The sequence below is a fragment of the Indicator indicator genome, chromosome Z (assembly GCF_027791375.1).
Source record: "Indicator indicator isolate 239-I01 chromosome Z, UM_Iind_1.1, whole genome shotgun sequence".
In the NCBI taxonomy this organism is placed as follows: Eukaryota; Metazoa; Chordata; class Aves; order Piciformes; family Indicatoridae; genus Indicator; species Indicator indicator.
In genome coordinates this window covers 40,595,396-40,614,138 of record NC_072053.1, presented here as the reverse complement: position 1 = coordinate 40,614,138, position 18,743 = coordinate 40,595,396, and the positions used below count along the sequence as shown (strand labels likewise).

The window sequence follows — 18,743 nt, the reverse complement described above, 5'->3', positions numbered from 1 at the left end:
GGGAACATTTGTGGTCAAGGATTGAGGCTTTCAACAGCAGTCCTCACTAATGTCCCTTAAAAGCAGTTATCTGATTCCAAGGTAGAAATGGGTATGGATGGTAACAGACCAGTTATTATCACTTCAGATTACATCTCAACTTGTGACACAGAAAGAAAAATAGATATTTTTCATCTTCAAGAGTTAAACATGTAACATGCAGCAGGAAATCACCCACCTTTATTGATAGTAATAAAGTCCTCCAGTTAATTCCCATTTGTGGAAATAGGCGTGTTCCATCAGTTAACACTGACAATTACTTTTTTCATAACGCCCCTCCTTCTTTGGTATTTCATTATTTTGTTTTACTTTTTATGTGATAGATGCATGCATAGATTGCATAGATTAAAAAATAGTCTGATAGTATACAAAAACTGTTTTGATAACTTTGTGCTATTATAAAATTATATATATATATTATATATATACACATATATACATTTTCCTGGTGAACACTGACTCTTCAACCAGATTGTAGAATTTCTTTCAAGTTTAGCTCCCTTTCAAGAGGATGTTTTAAAATTTTTTTTGTACATCCTACTTTAGTTGGTGCTTCAAAAGAATTCACAGAATCACACAGAATGTTAGGGATTGGAAGTGACCCCAAAAGATCATCTAGTCCAACCGCTCTGCCAGAGCAGAATCACCTACAGTAGATCACACGGGAGTGCACCCAGGCAGGTTTTTAATACCTCTGCAGAAGTAGACTCTACAACCCTCTGGGTAGCCTATTCCAGTCTTCTGTCACCCTCACAGTGAAAAATGTCTTTCCTCATGTTTGCATGGACCTTCCTATGCCTCAACTTCCTTCCACTGCCCCTTGTCCTGTCATTGGGCATCACCAAGAAGAGCCTGGCTCCATCTTCTTGGCACTCACCCTTTACATATTCATAAACATGAATGAGGTCACCCCTTAGGCTCCTCTTCTCAAAGCTAAAGAGCCCCAGCTCCCTCAGTCTCTCCTTGTAAGGAGAATGTTCCACTCCCTTAATCATCTTTGTAGCTCTGCACTGGACTCTTTCAAGTCCTTCTTAAAGTGAGGGACCCAGAACTGGACACACTATTTGAGATGTGGCCTCACTAGGACAGAGCACAGGGGCGGGAGAACCTCTCTTGACCTGTTGACCACATCCCTTCTAATACACCCCACAATACCATTGGCCACCTTGGCCACAAGAGCACATTGCTGGCTCATGGTCAACCTTCCATCCATTAGGACCTTCAGGTCCCTTCTCCCTTCACTGCTCTCCAGCTGGTCAGTCCCCAACCTCTACTGCTCCATGGGGTTGCTCTTTCCCAGGTGCAAGACTCTACACTTGCCCTTGCTGAATTTCATTAAATTTCTCCCTGCCCAACTCTTCAGCCTGTCCAAGTCCCACTGAATGGCAGCACAACCCTCTGGTGTGTCATCAACAAACTTGCTGAGTGCACTCTGTGCCCTCATCCAGGTTGTTGAATAGTACTGATCCCAGTACTGACACCTGAGGGACTCCACTAGTTACAGGACTCCAACTAGACTGGGTGCCCTTGACCACAATTCTCTGACTTCTTTCCTTCAACCAGTTCACAATCCACCTCACTACCTGATTATGCAGACCACACTTCCTCAGTTCAGCTGCAAGGATGCTGTGGGAAAAATCCTTTGTCCTGTCATCCTCTGGGGCCTCAGGGATCTGGGGCTTCTGAGGATAGGCTCCAGCAGTATTACTTGTTTAAGACTCAAACACATCTTTTTATATTATATGCACCCTTTTCTGCTCTGCAGAAGTATTTGAATGCTTGTTCTTGTTCATTCTTGCTGCTGTTTCATCCACTGTCTTTTAATCAGAATTTCTTATCAAATTTGCAGACAAGTTGGGTTTCTTTCTCTCTTTGGAAGAGTATTACTTCGTTGTCTGTATCACTCTCCTCTGACAGATAGAAACTGGCTCATCTCTTTACCACTCCCATGAAAGAGAAGAAAATTCTCTCACAGAAGGCACACATCTACATACTCTCTCTCCTGCTGACTTACACCCTTTGGAATAATTTTCTAATGAAACATCCTTACTTCCTTGTACACTCCTAGGAAAGGTGAAGAAAATCTTTGTCGATCGGACTGTGGAGCAGACAGGATTGCTTTTTTCAGATAATACCAAAACTCAAACTACTATTGACCATTCCTTTGGCAAAGCTTCTCAAATGAGGATTTTTTTTTTCTGAGAATATGAACATTTTTGTGCTGCGTGAAATCTAGTTGAGAAATAATCAGAAATTGCAGTTAAAGAAAGAAGTTGTCAAACGGTGTCACTTACACTGTGGTTCTGAAGGGAATTCCCAGGGCAATGTGGCAGGAAAATAGTAAAAAAAAAGCAGGTAGCAATATGCATAGTGTAACTATACATTCTCAGTAGAAAAAAGAAAAAAAATTACAAAATGAGATCTCTTTCTTGCTACAATGTTATAAAAGGAATGTATTCTTCAGTGTAGACCATCTTCTAACTGTGTAATGTTTTCAAAGCTTCAATGTCATTGACTGGAGGAGTTTCTACTACAAGTCTTCAGAACCTGGGGAGCCTCCTATCCCACTCGTGCTCTCTCTCCACGTGCTTACAGGGGATGATCATAAGGGGATGATCATGATCATGGTAAGGGCTGGACTGTCATGTGAAGACAGTCTGAGAGACGTGGGCTTGTTCAGTCTGGAGAAGGTCCAGGGAGACCTCATAGCAGCCTTCCAGTATTTAAAAGGGGCCTATAGGATAGCTGGAGATGGACATTGTACAAGGGTATGCAGTGACAGGATGAAGGGTAATGGCTTCCAAATGGAAGTAGTTAGATTTAGATTAGCCACTAGAAAGAAATTCTTCACCGTGATGATGGTAAGGCACTAGAACAGGTAGCCCTGCAAAGCTCTGGATGCCCACTCCTGTGGAGTTTCTAAACCACGTTGGATGGGGCCTTGAGCAGGTTCGTCAACTAGTAGGAGGTGTCCCTGCCCATGGCAGGGGGATTGGAACTAGATGATCTTTAGGGTTGCTTCCAGCCCAAACCATTCTGTGATTTTATGATTCTATATAGGAGACTTATGTCATTATTCACCTCACAACTTCATGGGAGAACAGGGGCCAAGCCTTAAAGATTATGATTTTTTCAAGATTTAAGCAAAATTATAATTCATCTCTTGGATAAAGTGATTTTCAGTTTTAACATACATAATTCTATGTGCTCTTCTCAATAAAGCTCATTTCTATATCTTCTCTCATTTTTCAGAATCCTTTATTAATTATTATTAGCTTGCAATCCCCAAGCCTTGCCAAAATGTTGATTTACCTTGTTAACATGAAATATCTTTATGTCTTGTATTCCATAATTTAAAGACAAAGTTCTTAACCCAAACTGATTATTACAAAGCTTTTGCTTTGGCACTTTCAGTGGGATTTTTATGTAATCCAAGACTCCATATGGACTGACAGCTGCTAAGGAGAAAGATACGTTCATAAGAAACTGACTTTTATATTGTATCTCCTTCTTAACTCAGGCTTCAGAATTTAGCAATAAAAGGTGGTCATGGAGATAGACTGAATCAGAACAGTAACGTTCTGCCTACTTTATACCATACACTAGATGTATTTTTTAAGCTGTTTCTTACTGTAATATAAAACAAAAAATCTAATCCTCTAAAGCAGATTTGTGGATCTTGTGTAAAAATGTTTTGCATTTATTATCAGAGATCTATAGTCATAGCTATACACCTTTAAAGAACTAGATTCAGATTCATACCTGTCAGAGCGACATAAAAATTGTATGACCAACCTCTGTGGTTTATTGTGTGATTTTCTGTGTATGTGTGTTTGTGCACTAGTTAACTAATATGAAAAGAGGCACAGAATTTTAATGTTTTTCCTTTTCATATTTATTTCTGTCAGTTTTTTGCTTTAACACTGAATATTGGGAAAACGTGAGGATGAATTTTGATTCTGTGCCACACTCCTATACAATGACAAGTTTTATTGTAACCTTTCAGTATCAGTAGGTAGGATTTGTAATGAGAAGAAATATTTATCTTTTTGTAATCTCAGGCTGCAACAAAATACACACTGGACACTAAAGCACAAAAAAATGTATAGAGTAGAAGCACATGTATCATTTATTATTGATAAAAGCCACTTTACAAGCCCATGAAGAACAGATAACCTACTGAATGAATCTCTACCGAAGAAACAGCTGCAGTTAACTGCTGTATCATTACAGATAACACTCTCTCATATGCAAAAATCAATTTCTTCTCAGCAAAAGTATATTTTCCATCCTTTATGGTATTTTCCTCTGTCTAATATTACAAATGTCATTCATTCGTTTTCTATAACTTTGCTTAGCAGGATGTGCTCCATTTAATGAGAAACAATTAGTGTAGTCAGTGAACTATGAAAAGTTATTTGTTTATTATTATTAATAGCACATATGCTGTTGCATTCATCTGTGTTGCTTGGTGGTTAGTTCCACCTAGGGTAGTATGCAAGCCAGCAGAATGGTTATGATAGAGAATTTTAAAGATATAATGCAAGAATCTGAAGTAGTACTAGTCTAGTTATAGGAGTGTATTACCTCCTGACTTTGTGACTGTGACTGTTTCCTTGGGAAAAAGCATAAACAGCGTTTGTTTATACTTTATATAATTAAGACTATTCAAGTAAAATAATATTCAAGTAAAAGAGCTATTATAGTAAGACGTTAGGTTTTGGTCTGTTCCGTAATGCTGTTTTGCCAAGGAATTCCACAGAGATGGTTTAAATACTCAAATACTGTAATAAATGTCAATTTTATTTTGCCCAACTGAACAGTGATATATGTGGGAAGAGAATAATAGTCCACTTCTTATAGGAAGAAAAATTATTGAAACTGTGTAGGTCATTATAGGTAAAACTGAGTTCTCTTGAGGCTGTTTAGAAAGATGCATTTGCCATATTTTTATGGGTTTGATGGAAGGAAATGGGGACATGAGTGAAGAATTTCAGTCCTTTATTCCTTTCTTTAAAAAAAAGATGTTGACAGTACTTTATGTTGAAAGTTCAAAGCAGAACCAGTGTCTTGTATGTTCCATGTTTAAGAGCTGCTGTAATTCATGTACTACATAAACCAAAATGACAGGGTGCTTTAATCACAAAAATATTTAAACTAAGCCTGCTCGTGATATTTATTTCCTGCTTGAAGTTGAGTGTAGTCCTCTTCTAAACACAAAATTATTTCCACCACAACTGATTATGATATCATGGATAAAGAATTTTAATTGCAGGTGAGGTCTAAAGAGATTGCATTTAGAACTGGAAGCAAAGAAATATAAACCAGTATGATTAATTCTAAAAAAGTTAGGTTTTCTAGAGCTTTTTGTGTGTTAGAGACTCTTCTTCAAAGATGTCTTTAAATAGTCGTTATTTTCCTCCTTCAGTATACTTAAGTTGTATGCATATATAGCTTGTTTGATTACATTGGTTTTACATGATCTCATTTGTCCATAGGACTATTAACCTGATAATCTTTGTTCTTGAGAGGAATTTGACAAAAGCCATAGTTGTGTTTCTAGCTACTCTTGAATAATTGAATTGCTTTCGAGAGTCAACAGGAAATGTCTCATCTGTGTGTTTTTAAATGTGTGTTTGTTTCCCCATATCTCTCGAAAATGCCAGCCTTTACACTGCGATGTGAAAAACCCTGCCTTATTAAGAAAACATGATTCCAGTTATCAGCTTGCCATGGTCATATATTAAAGTTCATGCATCTAGCATTCAGGTTTTAGTAATGCAGTATGTAAATCTTGTCCTATTAGCAAGCTTCCTGCATAATACAGTAGAATCCTATTATAGATTCAGCAGCTATGATACAAAATTCTCATTGCAGTCACTGTCACTGGGAAAAGAGGGTCAAACTGTCCATTTGTATAGATAGCTGACTACCTACTCCAGTTGTGTGGAGTTCATTAGCATTGGGATCCTCTCAGAGTTTGTCTTTTGGTTCAACCTTCTTTCCCTACCTGGTCTTAGGTTTCTCTGTGACCCCATGCTTTTTGGTCTTTTAATTTGAGCCTCAAACACAGAACCTAGGGTGCTGGGAAATACTTTAAAGGACATGCTTTCTTCCCTTTTGGTGCGGATGAAACCAATGCAGTAATTCACAATCCACACCACACACAACGACCCAAGCCTGCTAACTCTTCATTGCCTAGCATAAGGAACCTTAGTAGAGCACTGTGCCAAGGCAGGTAGGAGTATGTCAGCTTATACCAGGAAAGGCTCAGGGGTGATGTCATTGCTGTCTACAACTACCTGAAGGGAGGTTGTAGCCAGGAGGGGGTTGGTCTCTTCTCCCAGGCAACCAGCACCAGAACATAAAGGCCACAGTCTCAAGCTGCACCAGGGGAAGTTTAGTCTTGAGGGGAGGAGAAAGTTCTTCATGGAGAGAGTTGTTAGACATTGGAATGTGCTGCCCTGGGGAGGTGGTGGAGTCACCATCCCTGGAAGTGTTCAAGAGGGGATTGGACGTGGCACTTGGTGACATGGTTTAGTAGTCATGAGCTCTTGGGTGACAGGTTGGACTTTGGTGATCCTTGAGGTCTTTTCCAACCTTATTGATTCTGTGATTCCCCAGTACCAGGATATACTCCTGGAAGAATCACGATCACAGCAGGGAACATTTTCTTCTGAAGTAGTGTAAAGGAAAACTTCACAAGGAGCAGCTACACAGTTTATTACTGGAGGGATTTTGTTAGAAATCCTTCTGTAAACACATTTTGGTTAGTGTAATTCATGGTTAAAGAACTATTTTATGGATGGTGTACTATGCTAGTAAATACTGCTCAAGTATTTTCCCAGTGACAGTCAGACTTCTTTTTCAGCAGCCAACCATTTACAACACAATAGCTGTAAGATTAGTCAAAGCATGGGAGGGTAATAACAGTATTACAGATATCTTTATTTCTTTTGCACAAAGCATCCATACTGCACAGTTATGCTAGGAAGAAATCCAGTTCTTTGTTAATGACAGTTTTATTGAGATAAGCTTTCAGAATGAATATACTAGAAATCCTATTAAAGTGTCATCCATTAAACCATTAAAGCACTCATTAAAACCGTTAGCAAAGACTTGTTATTCATGAGTTATTGGACTTTCAGACTTCTGAAATGTGTCTGCCAATACCACTCTACTCTTTGTTCCAGTGTGCCTATTAAGTCTGACGAAATATATATTTAACTTTCTTTTGCCAAAACATTGCTTTTTGGAGGATAGCAAGGCCACAAAGTGGTTCAAATTTGTGAAAAAAACAGGAGAGATTAAAGTTCAGTCCATTTGCCTAGTTTTGACATAATTTATGTTAACTATGTGTGCATGTGGCCCTAAATACTAATCACTGAATTACACCATCTGGTCATATATTATACAAAGAAGTGAATGGCAGATATAATATGTTGCTATGAGGAACATATACGCCTCTCCAACTAGCTGACAGAGGAAGCTGGTGCTTTATTTATTTATGTATTAAAAAGCAGCTTCAGATTACTTAGAAAGTAAGTAGTGGAAAGGGGAAGAATAATACTTAACATTTGAAGCTGGGCTTTAAATATGTTCTTAATAATCTATAAATTCACATAGACAAAAGATCTAATGCAGGGCTGAAGCTCTTTCTCATAATGGGTAAGAACCTGCTTAGACCATAATATTGTAAACACAACATTTTCATTTTTGACAGGGTATAGCCTGAGTCCTGCAGTCCAAGCTCAAAACTAGCAGCATGTTACTCAGACAGTTTATTCTGTTATTTTCTAGTTTTCAAGTGTGAAGAGAAAGTGTGTGTGGCATCTTATGTCGTGAAGTAATTTCCAGAATATTTGAGCACTGTAGGTGAAAACTAAAAGATCAGGCATAATTCTGCTTGTAGTTATTTATCTAGAAAAGTGTAAAACAATGTTGCCTCATAATGCCAGTGGGCTGCTCTTTAGCATGTTTCCATATATGCCTCAAAAAATCTGATCAAAAGTCACAGATAGCATAGATGTGCTTTATTCCTGGCCAAATAATTAATTATATTCATAAATTTATTTAGAGTATAATGCACTAATATATTGAGAGCATGTTCTCTTTATTTGGAAAGTACCTACTTTGTGTTCTAATTTATTACTAAAATTCTGAGCTAAGCCCATACTAATTACTTTCTAAAATACGGAAAACTTCACCTGCAGACATCCCGCACTTGCTTTCACTCAAAAAAGGCAAAAAAAGGAGATTCTTGATGACAAAACTAATTATGTAAATTTGATTGCTTTTCAAGTTATATGATGCGAATGAATTGCTGGTCAGCTCAGCTTAAATGTACTGTATATATATATATGGCTCTCCTCTTCCCAGTGCTGATGAAAATGGGGCCCAAATTCTTTCTCTTCACCTTAGAGGAAGGTAAAAATAGGGGGTTTGTTGTTGTTGTTTAAATTAAGCAATGATTACCAGCTTCAAAATTCTATCAGCCACTCATCTCACATGATGGGAAAACATTACTGTGATGCAACTAAATTGTAAGAAAATGGAATAAAAATATTACCACTTTATTGATAAATAGGAGCTTCACTCTGTAGTCAGAAAAAGGATTTTTTTTTTTTTTTAATCAGAGAAGGACTGGACTTTAATATTGCAAGGATCAGGATCAGGTTGCTATGTTTATGCTTAAGCACAGCACAGAAGTGATCTTTACTCTTGGAAGCAGCAGAATACCAGTTGGATGATAGCTTGTTATTCTTATATATGAAAACAAAATACAGGAAGGCTGAAAAAAAAATAAAAACCACCAAGAGTTTTGTAAAACTCCTAATGACTAATCTATTAAGATATTAGCTTAATAAGAGTAAAATTTTAATGGTATTGACATATTAATATATGTAAAGCATAGTCCCACAAATCACTAAAGCTATGAACCCAATTGTAGTTTTTTTTTAACAGTCTTTTCGGGGGGACAAAAGTTGTGTGGCAGTTACGTCAGATTCATCCAGAGTGGCAAACTCTTTAAGAACACCTTTTAAACTGTAAATAAACCAGTGACTCAAGTAACCTTCACCATGCCCCCATGCATTTCATTCCTCTTGAAAGCTTCATTTCATTTTTTTTGAGGGATGAACTGCCACATGCCTTACCTAAGCTACTGCAGGTAGACCAGCATGTAAAGAGTAAGCCAAAACCTGAACCATCGCACTTCTTTGCTTAGCATATCTCCTGGGAGGTCAGCCAGGCCCAGCTCCAGAGGATTTAATGAAAGTTAGCATAACGCAGGAAAAGCACCTGGTCACTGTTATAAAAGTTAATTGAGTCTAGGACATTCCTAGATAGAAAAAGGTAGTGACACTTGGTTTCCTAAACAGAAATGTTGCACCATTCCAAGAATTCTTCTATCAGGATGGCAGCCAAAATAGATTTTGTTTTTTAGAATAATCTCAAGAAAGAAGCAAAGTAATTCACAGAACATTAGGGGTTGAAGGGACCTCAAAATATCATCTAGTCCAACCCTCCTACCAAAGCAGGGTCAACTACAGTACGTCACACAGGAACATGTCCAGGCAAGTTTTGAATGTCTCCAGAGAAGACAACTCCACAACCTCTCCGGGCAGCCCATTCCAATGTTTTGTCACCCTCACAGTGAAAAACTTTTTCCTTACATTCATGTGCAACCTTCTGTGCTCCAGCTTGCACCCATTGCCCCTTGTCCTATCATTTGTCATCTCTGAGAAGGGTCTGGCTCCATCCTCCTGACACTCGCCCCTCACATATTTATAAACATTAATGAGGTCACCTCTCAGTCTCCTCCAAGGTAAAGAGATCCAGCTCCCTCAGTCTTTCCTCATAGGGGAGATGCCGCTACCTTAGTTATCTTTGTGGCACATTCTCTCAAGGTTACATAAATAAATTGTGTAAGATACACAAAGATGCATAAGAACATGTTTTCATTTTTCTGACTGGCCAAATAGTAATTATTAATCTAAGGGATAAATCCTTATAGTAATTAATTTTGCACTTCTTCATTGTCTGCTAAAACCTACCCTAATAGATTACAGCTCACATTTAATCTCCATTTACATGAAATGGATTCCTAGCTATTTTAGCCCCGTGTGAGTCCATAAGTAAGTAAGCAAGTAAGTAAGTAAGTAAGATGAGTCCGTGTAAGTAATGTAAAAGTGATGGCTTGATGCTTTATATGGAGCTTCCAACTTGTACTTTGTTGCTGATCTACTTATGGAACGACAGCATGGTGAACTGTCTCATCTAGGCTTACCTGTGTCATGAGTTTTTAATCATTTACAGCACCTCCATCACAGGGGGCTGCTGATTGTTACTAGGATTAAGGAAGTGGTATGAACCACAAACCATAGTTGCATATACATGTTAATCGAACAAATTTAAGGTATCTAATGTTACAAAAAGCAAAACTAAAACAATGTATGATTTATTGTGACTTCTGAGTATGAAACAATCCTTCCTACAGCCACTATCGTAGTGTGCATAGGCAGACACCATATTTCCTATATTTTGTATTTATCCATCTACATGTAAACCTCAGCCATGTATGTAGAATAAGTAGAACCTGGAGTCTTCTTGCTGGTGAAAGATAAAAGAATGTGACACAAGCTTTCTTAACTATGTCCTGGAACATGAAGGAAGTAGGAAATAAATAGTGATTTGAGGACTATATGGTTATGTGTATGAATAAGAGATCATTACGATTTCAAATATGCCTGAATTGTTCTCTTATATGTTACTGAATGAAATAAAAATAAAATATCTTTTTGTTGTCCTTGGATGAAATGCATTTGGTTCCCTGAGTAAAACACTGGTATCTTGTATTGGCCTGACATCAAAATGAAAGAACAAAAACATTATTTCTCTTCTGTAAAACTTCTCACGAACACTCAGAGTTTATTTAGTACGCAGGACACTGGATTGTCTGAATATGTGCACTTAGTAGTAAAAAAGACAAAAATATTAATTACACTTCATCCCAGTGTTTTTGAAATTTCTGACTTTATTCATTCTCTGTTATGCTAGAACTCATTTACCAAAGTGAGTGAAAACATAAAAACATGTATATCATACCTTTGTCTGTTTGACAAGAAAGCCTCAGATTTGAAAAGCTTATGGTTTAAATTCGTAGCAGTAATCTCAGATTTATAAATACTAACTGCTTTATATATTTTACAGTGTGTCATTTTCTTTCAAAACAAATTATTTTCAGAGTAAACTATGAGAGTATTTGATTTGTAATCATTATAAATACAGGTATATAGTCTTAACTAAAAATTACTTTTTCTTTGTTTCTATTTCTCTTTTGAAGTCTATTGATCCCGGTCAACAGTTCACGTGGGAACACTCTAACCTGGAAATAAATAAACCAAAGAATAGATACGCGAATGTAATTGCATATGACCATTCTCGTGTTCTACTCTCAGCAATTGAAGGTAAGGAGGTCTTTAAACCTAAACTACTTAAATCCCAAATCCCCTATAATTTTACCTCCTGGTATCTTTGTATAGTAATGCAATGAAGTGTTAATTGGAAGTGCTTCCAGTAAACTCCTATAATGACAATCCTTTTCTGATGCTCATTCTTAGTCATTCATTACTAAAATTCACTCAAATTGACACAGTTACGTAATAGCACTGAGTGCATCAGGACACTGTTTATATGCCAACATTATCTGAAGTAAATTATTATTGTTCTTTGTTTTTACTAATTCTGCAAAGCAAAAAAAAGGCAGTAACCATGCAGAAATTGTGTTTTCTGTTGATCCTCATTATCAACATTTCAGTTATGTAGTCTTTAATGCTGAAAAAAATCAGTTCAACTTTTTAATCTCAGGAAGAATTTTGGGAACTCTCTGTTAAAACTTATGTTTTTGTTACAGTTTACAAGAATGCTTAAAAAAATTCCCATGTATAGACTGTTAGGAATTTATGAATGTATTAAATTAATATGGTATATGTTTTTATTAATATGAAAATTCGCCAAAAATGCATCAAATAGGCTCAATGCATGGTTGGAATATATATTTACTGTGGGAATGTACAATATTTAGGCGCAAATATAACAATTTAAACAATTTTAAGCAAACCAGGAGGAATAACAGGGAAAGAGTGAATTCCCTGGCACAAAATGGTGCTCGACCACTGGCGGAAAACTCAGCAAGAACTATTAAGCCAATGAGGCAATGAATTAATTACTCACAGTTAGTTCCACCTGAATGGGAGGGTGCTGCTGCTGTATATTAGCTACTGAGGCTTTTGGGGGCACTTTTGTGCACCAAGCATGGCTGGTTGCCAGCAGAAATGCCACACAGTCTTCAATGGCTGGTGTGGCTCCAGCAGGACGGTGGGCTGTTTACGACACCTCTTGCGATGGACTCTTGGCTTTCCTGGGTAAACTGAGGCACAGCTCGAGTTCTAGTTGCAAGGAGAAGTGAGGTTTTGATCCTATAGCTCGTGGCTTCTCAGCTTGCAGTGAGTAGGGCTCGTGCCTTCTATGCCAGGTCTAGGATCAGACAACTCAAGGCAATGCAACTCAAGGCAATGCAGTCCAGGCAAGGCAAGGCAAATTAAAGCAAGGCAGGTCCAAGCAGGGAAGGCAAGGTGACTACCAATCAGCCTGTGTATATATTTTGCCTGAGGCCAATAGGGTAACTAAAGCCAGCAAACAGTTACCCAATGATAAGGGATTCTGCCAGGCAGTGGCCATAAAAGGCAGAAACATAGGCTTGGTTGGGGAGAAGCAGTGGCCAGTACATGTGCTCTCACTCCAGTAGGAAACTGGTTTACCCAGACATGTTGGGGCCTTTCTTTTGTCCCTTTTCCCATGTTACCCCAACAGCTGCAGGAGGGAGGGAAGAGAGGGGGACCATGTCTAGACATTCCAGGACTTGTCAGCCCTACCACAACATAGACTGAGAAAAGATTGGCAGAGGGGTATAATGAGAGCTCTTCATGGTGTCTTGCTTTTTCAAAAAACCTTCCAAAGTCGAACATTTTAGAGTTTTAACTTAAACAAACTGTCCAAGGCGATCAGCTCTCAGTATTTTGACTCTTTCACCAAAGCACAGGAAGCGCTGTTTTTTACTCACAGGATTGAGTGCACCCTCAGCAAGTCTGCTGATGACACCAAGCTGTGTGGTGCAGCAGACACGCTGGAGGGAAGGGATGCCATCCAGAGGGACCTTGACAGGCTGGAGAGGTGGGCACAAGCCAGCCTCATGAGGTTCAACAAGACCAAATGCAGGGTCCTGCATCTGGGTCGAGGCAATCCCAAGCACAAATACAGGCTGGGCGGTGACTGACTGGAAAGCAGCCCTGAGGAGAGGGACTTGAGGGTGCTGGTGGATGAGAAGCTCAACATGAGTTGTCAATGTGCACTTGCAGCCCAGAAAGCCAACCAGATCCTGGGCTGCATCAGGAGAAGTGTGGCCAGCAGGTCAAGGGAGGTGATTCTAAGCTCTGGTGAGACCCCACCTGGAGTACTGCATCCAGTTCTGGAGCCTCTATTACAAGTGGGATATGGACATGCTGGAATGTGTCCAGAGAAGGGCCACCAGGATGATCAGAGGGCTGGAGCACCTCTCCTGTGAGGAGAGACTGAAAGAGTTGGGGCTGTTGAGTCTGAAGAAGAGAAGGCTCCGAGGTGACCTTATTGTGGCCTTCCAGGATCTGAAGGGGGCCTACAAGCAAGCTGGGGAAGGACTTTTTAGAATATCAGGTAGTGACAGGACTAGGGGGAGTGGAATCAAGCTGGAAGTGGGGAGATTCAGGCTGGAAGTGAGGAAGAAGTTCTTCCCCATGAGAGTGGTGAGAGCCTGGAATGGTTTGCCCAGGGAGATGGTTGAGGCCCCATCCCTGGAGGTGTTTAAGGCCAGGCTGGATGAGGCTCTGGCCAGCCTGATCTAGTGTGGAGTGTCCCTGCCCATGGCAGGGGGATTGGAACTAGATGATCCTTGTGGTCCCTTCCAATCCTGACTGATTCTGTGATTCTGATTCTATGATTTCTTTTCTTTCCAATTCTGCCTTACCTGCTTCCTGGGATGAAGATAGATTTTCAGTTTATTCTATACTTTTAACAGTCAGTCTAGAATATAATCAATTTTATATCTAAGTGAAAAATTTTAAACAAAACCAGTAACTCACACGATGTGGGAACTGTATTCCCAGTCATAATTATTTCAGTCCTAACATGCTACAAGTTAAACTGCAAGATGTTTTCATTTACAGTTATAAACAGCTTTTTATCTTTGGTAATTCCAGACTTTAAGACACTGGATACAGGACAGACAATATTAGCTGTTTGGTGAACAAAAAAGCAATCACACTGATTGAAGTTTAAATCTTCCCTTATTTATTGTAGCTGCATAACATGGATTTTGATAACAGAGATATGAGCTTCTCAAGTACTAGAAAATATAAATTGTTGCCTTGAAGAATTTGTATGTGATAATCTTCTTATGTTTGTTCTAGCTCAGAGGCTAATGTAACAGTTATGAAAAGATCATATAGCATCATTTACATCTTCATTGCCTTGTAGAAGAATATAGCTGTATGGAAAGTTGTCATTACCTGGTAGAACTATTGGTCTCAATATTAAAGAGAGGGTGTTTTAATTAGAATTATCTAAGTGATGAAATTCAAGAAAAAAATATCCTTTTCTGTGTCACTGTCCCAGACAAGAAAATTAACAGCAATTGGAGGGCCTTTCTGAATTCTTACATGAAGTTCTTTGGAATGAAATAAGTGTATTAGACAGAAGACTTAAGATTTTCTCAGGACTTTGTTTTAAAAAAATGTTGTGCAATGGAGGAAAGAAAGAAAGGGAAAAAAACTAATTGCAAATTTATTCAATTACTAATTTATGAGTGAGAGATTTAGGCTTAAAAATATGACTCTGGTCATTTGTCACCCTGGTTGAAAGGGCTGCTAAAAAAATAGTTATGATAAAATTACAGTCTGAAAGCGTGGTCTTGTAACTGTCCTTTTGTGCAGAAACTATGTCTCTGCATTCATCAGACTTGTAAAAGTCAGATTATGCTGCATGGATTACACTGAATTTACACTTAATGTATGCCATTCTAATTCTGCAGGAAACCCCTTATTTAAGGTTCATATCAATATTACAGAAGGCAGAATCTGGTTGCTTCATCCCTTTCTTGACCTGTGTTTTTGCAGAACAACTGACCTTTCTTTCTATTAAACCCAAATTTAAGTAATAATGGCAATTGCTACTGTGCTTGTCAGTACGTTGCCTTCAAGCTAGGCCATCTAACAATGGTTTTCAGGATTTCATTGCACTGCAGCCAAACTAGTTGTCATTTGATTGTTTTTGCGCTATTAGACTTGACAGAGAATTGTTCAGCTTTCTGAGCTCAGAACGAGGTATGACCAGAAAAGTCATTACAGAAAGTGACATTTTAATATTTAGATTTATTTGGCTTTGATAATTGTTTCTGCTTGGTCAGTGTAGATATTTACAGATGTTCACGTTTTGTAAATGTTAGTTTTAAATTGAACACACGTCATTAGAACCCTTATAATAAGGAACCTTCCCTAGAGGGCTTTAAGTTTTTGCATTGTAGATACATAGCTGATGAAGCAAAAACTGGTGTGACAAAGTTTAACACAGAAAATGAGAATGAGAAAATGGTACTACAGAATAGAAAAAGAGTTTGGAGCAGAATGTGAAACTGAGGTCATGCATGAAAACAGCGATGAAAAGACACTCAGTGTGAGATATAGTTAAATACTTGAAGGAACTATGATAATGAATGGAGAACAAAAAAAAAGGTGTAATGGATATTGTAAGTGAGAAAGACGATAGAGCTGAGGTTTGTGAATCCTAGTGTTCGCTTGATCTGAGGTCTGTACTCTGCTGAAGACAAACTCTTGATGAAAATTTTCTCACAGTGTAAAGTGCTGGACCAGCACCTAGTTTTTACTGAAACTGCATCAGTTAAGTCACTAATAGGTCATGTGGTTAAGGGACTTCCTGCCCATGTTCCAGACAAATCCTTTTCATGTACCATGAAGCTGAGTTACCTTGTAAGAGGACTTTTCTGGCTAAAGAACATACAGAATTTTTTGTGTCCTCAAGGTAAAAGACAAAGAAACAGAGTGAAAATTCCACTTTAACCAAGCTGGGAAGAAATCCTCTTTGCAAATACCAGCAATTGCTGATCTGAATACTTTCTTGAATCTGTGATGAAGGAAGGTATAATCTGGAAGTTTTTCTAAGTTCTTTTTTAAAGAATTAGAATTTATTTAATTAAGAAGTCATTAAATATGATTTATCAATAAATTCAATACAAGTTTATATGTAGAAAGAGTATTTAGAATTTTAGACATTCTAGGTTTTTTTATAGTATTGTCTGCTAAGATTTATGAAGATCATTCTTTTGTGCATATTTTGCAGTACTTCTCATTCTTAACTTTCACACTGAGTTTGTGCAGTATCAGCTCTGGAGGACAGCTTTCCCAGAAGATCATTTAACCACTTTACAAAGTGTTGTTTTCCTTTTTCATTTTTTCCTCAGGCTTTTATTTATAGCATATGCTTCAAAGTATGATACCAGGCATCATAATATAATTCTAATTTATGCAGAAAACATTTCTTACAAGCTTTCCTAGTTCCTTTCATAAGAATACCCAGTTGGTATAGATTTCTCCTGTTGGCTTCATTTTTCTTTCTCATCTGTTTTGTGCAAAAATGTTTTATTATCTCAATAAAGGAGAAAATACAGCATTGTGCCTAGCGGTTTTATTTCCTAAGTCATTAATTCCATATCCACAATAAGAAATGCCATGTTAAAAAGTTTCAAGTCTACAAGAGTAAAGATTTAGAACTCCAGTTTCTTCCTTTCATGGAGGGAAATCATACTTTGAAACTATAGACTAGGCAGGTTTAAAAGATCTTTTATTTTGCTTTAATTTCTCCCAGAAGAGACTTTAATCAGTTCTAATCATAGTCAGGCAGTCTTCCTGTGTCCATCCTTGCATCTTGCCTCAGGAATGGCATTTGTGGCCTATCTTGTGTCCCTGAAGTTACAAACTCTTCTCTTCCCTGAAATAATTTGTCATATTTTTCCTTTAATTGTACTGAAAGTCAGATCAAATTAAAATTTGTGTTTGAATATAATTTGAACACATAAAACAAGAAAATCTATTAAGCTTTCTTGGGCATAAAGGCAAAATTTTATGCCAGACCACAGCTGCAGTAATCCATAATCCGAATAATTTCAAGATTATACATGGTTTTAATTAGTGTCAAAATTAATCAGTGGGTTTGTTCATTACTAAGTAAGTGTTCATTACCAAGCTTACCCAGAACGAGTGGAGAAACTCTTCAATTTGTATCTAAAACCAAACTGCAAACATTTTTAAAGAGGTACCTTTACTCTCCATTGGAATTCAGATTATTTTGGAAGACATTTTCAGATGTATGCCACTGGTGGCCAGGAAAGGCAAGAGTCTGCAGCCCCAGTAATTTCTGATTTGGGATCACCAGGAGGAAATAATACATTAGAACAGATTTGGTGTTTCAGTTTCTGACAGAAAGCTTGGGAAACATTTCTTTAAACATATTTGATACTTCTGTGTTTCATATCCAAAGAAATTAATCTGTCTTGTTTTGCAGAGTGAAAATAGTCACAGCTTTAGCATGAGCCCTGACTGTCTTTTGAAGTAGTTTTTGGAAGCTGGAAAATATCCTGGGATTGTAGACTTCGGCATGACAGATTGTCTGTGTAAAACATAAATCGTTCAGTTCTGCTCAAAGAAGGAGTTAATAGTAATTGCATTAACAAACCTTTTTGTATCATTTTATTACAATTCACAGTTCTGATTTTCAGCTAACTCTTCTAGGGAACACTTCCATGTTCAACACTGCAGTCTTGTAGGAAACACTGCTTTGCTATCCCACTCACATGAGAACCTTTCCTTCCTCAAGTTACCAGTTGAAAAATACAGCAGTGACATCAAAGCAGGCCCACCATGCTTTGTTTTCCAATGTGCACATAGCTTGAGTTAAAAACTGGATACCGTGCTGCTGAGTCCAGGAAGCACTGAGACCTGTGTGTCCATATTTAACCCTTTCTGTGTTCATGGCTGCCTTAGTAATCCAGACTAGTAACATGATCTTTACCACAGCCAATGCTCCTCCTCAACCTGCTGTGAGCTGGCAACATGCTGTGGTCCAGCTCTCAGTACAGACTGCATATCCTCAGTTAACTAGATCACAGGTAGGAGCCAGCTCCCTTCCATGTGTCTGAAAGCAGGGACTTGCAGACACACACAAAGTCCCTCTCTAAGTCATGTCCAAAATAATTGAATCTCAAGCAATTGACAGTGTAGGTTCAATGTGCCTACAGGTGTTGGATTCTGCCTTATTCATGCACTTAAATTTTATTCAAACTTGCAGAGGTCTTTATTTCTTGCACGCAGCATGTAGCAGATTCCACTGTTTATTAAACCTGACTTGCATAATGTGTTTTGTCAAAGCTCATAGTTAGCTTCACATTTAATTGGAAGAATGAATGTAGCAGTAATATAAGTAGTCTGACATCATTAACCTTTTTTCTGTATTTAAAGGAAACGCATTGAGCTCAATGAGAGTATTAAATGGAGCCTATGCAGGGCATCTGACAGACAGTCTTTTCTGTCTGGCCTAGG

General features: G+C 38.0%; 1 protein-coding gene across 1 annotated transcript in view; it reads left to right on the top strand.

The window, feature by feature from the left end:
* PTPRD (protein tyrosine phosphatase receptor type D) overlaps positions 1-18,743 on the top strand; it is a 253,661-nt gene that overhangs the window by 173,654 nt on the left and 61,264 nt on the right. Inside the window, exon 21 of the mRNA XM_054397277.1 lies at positions 11,384-11,507. Within this exon, the coding sequence (XP_054253252.1) occupies positions 11,384-11,507 (124 nt within the window). The remainder of the gene's footprint in view (positions 1-11,383; positions 11,508-18,743) is intronic.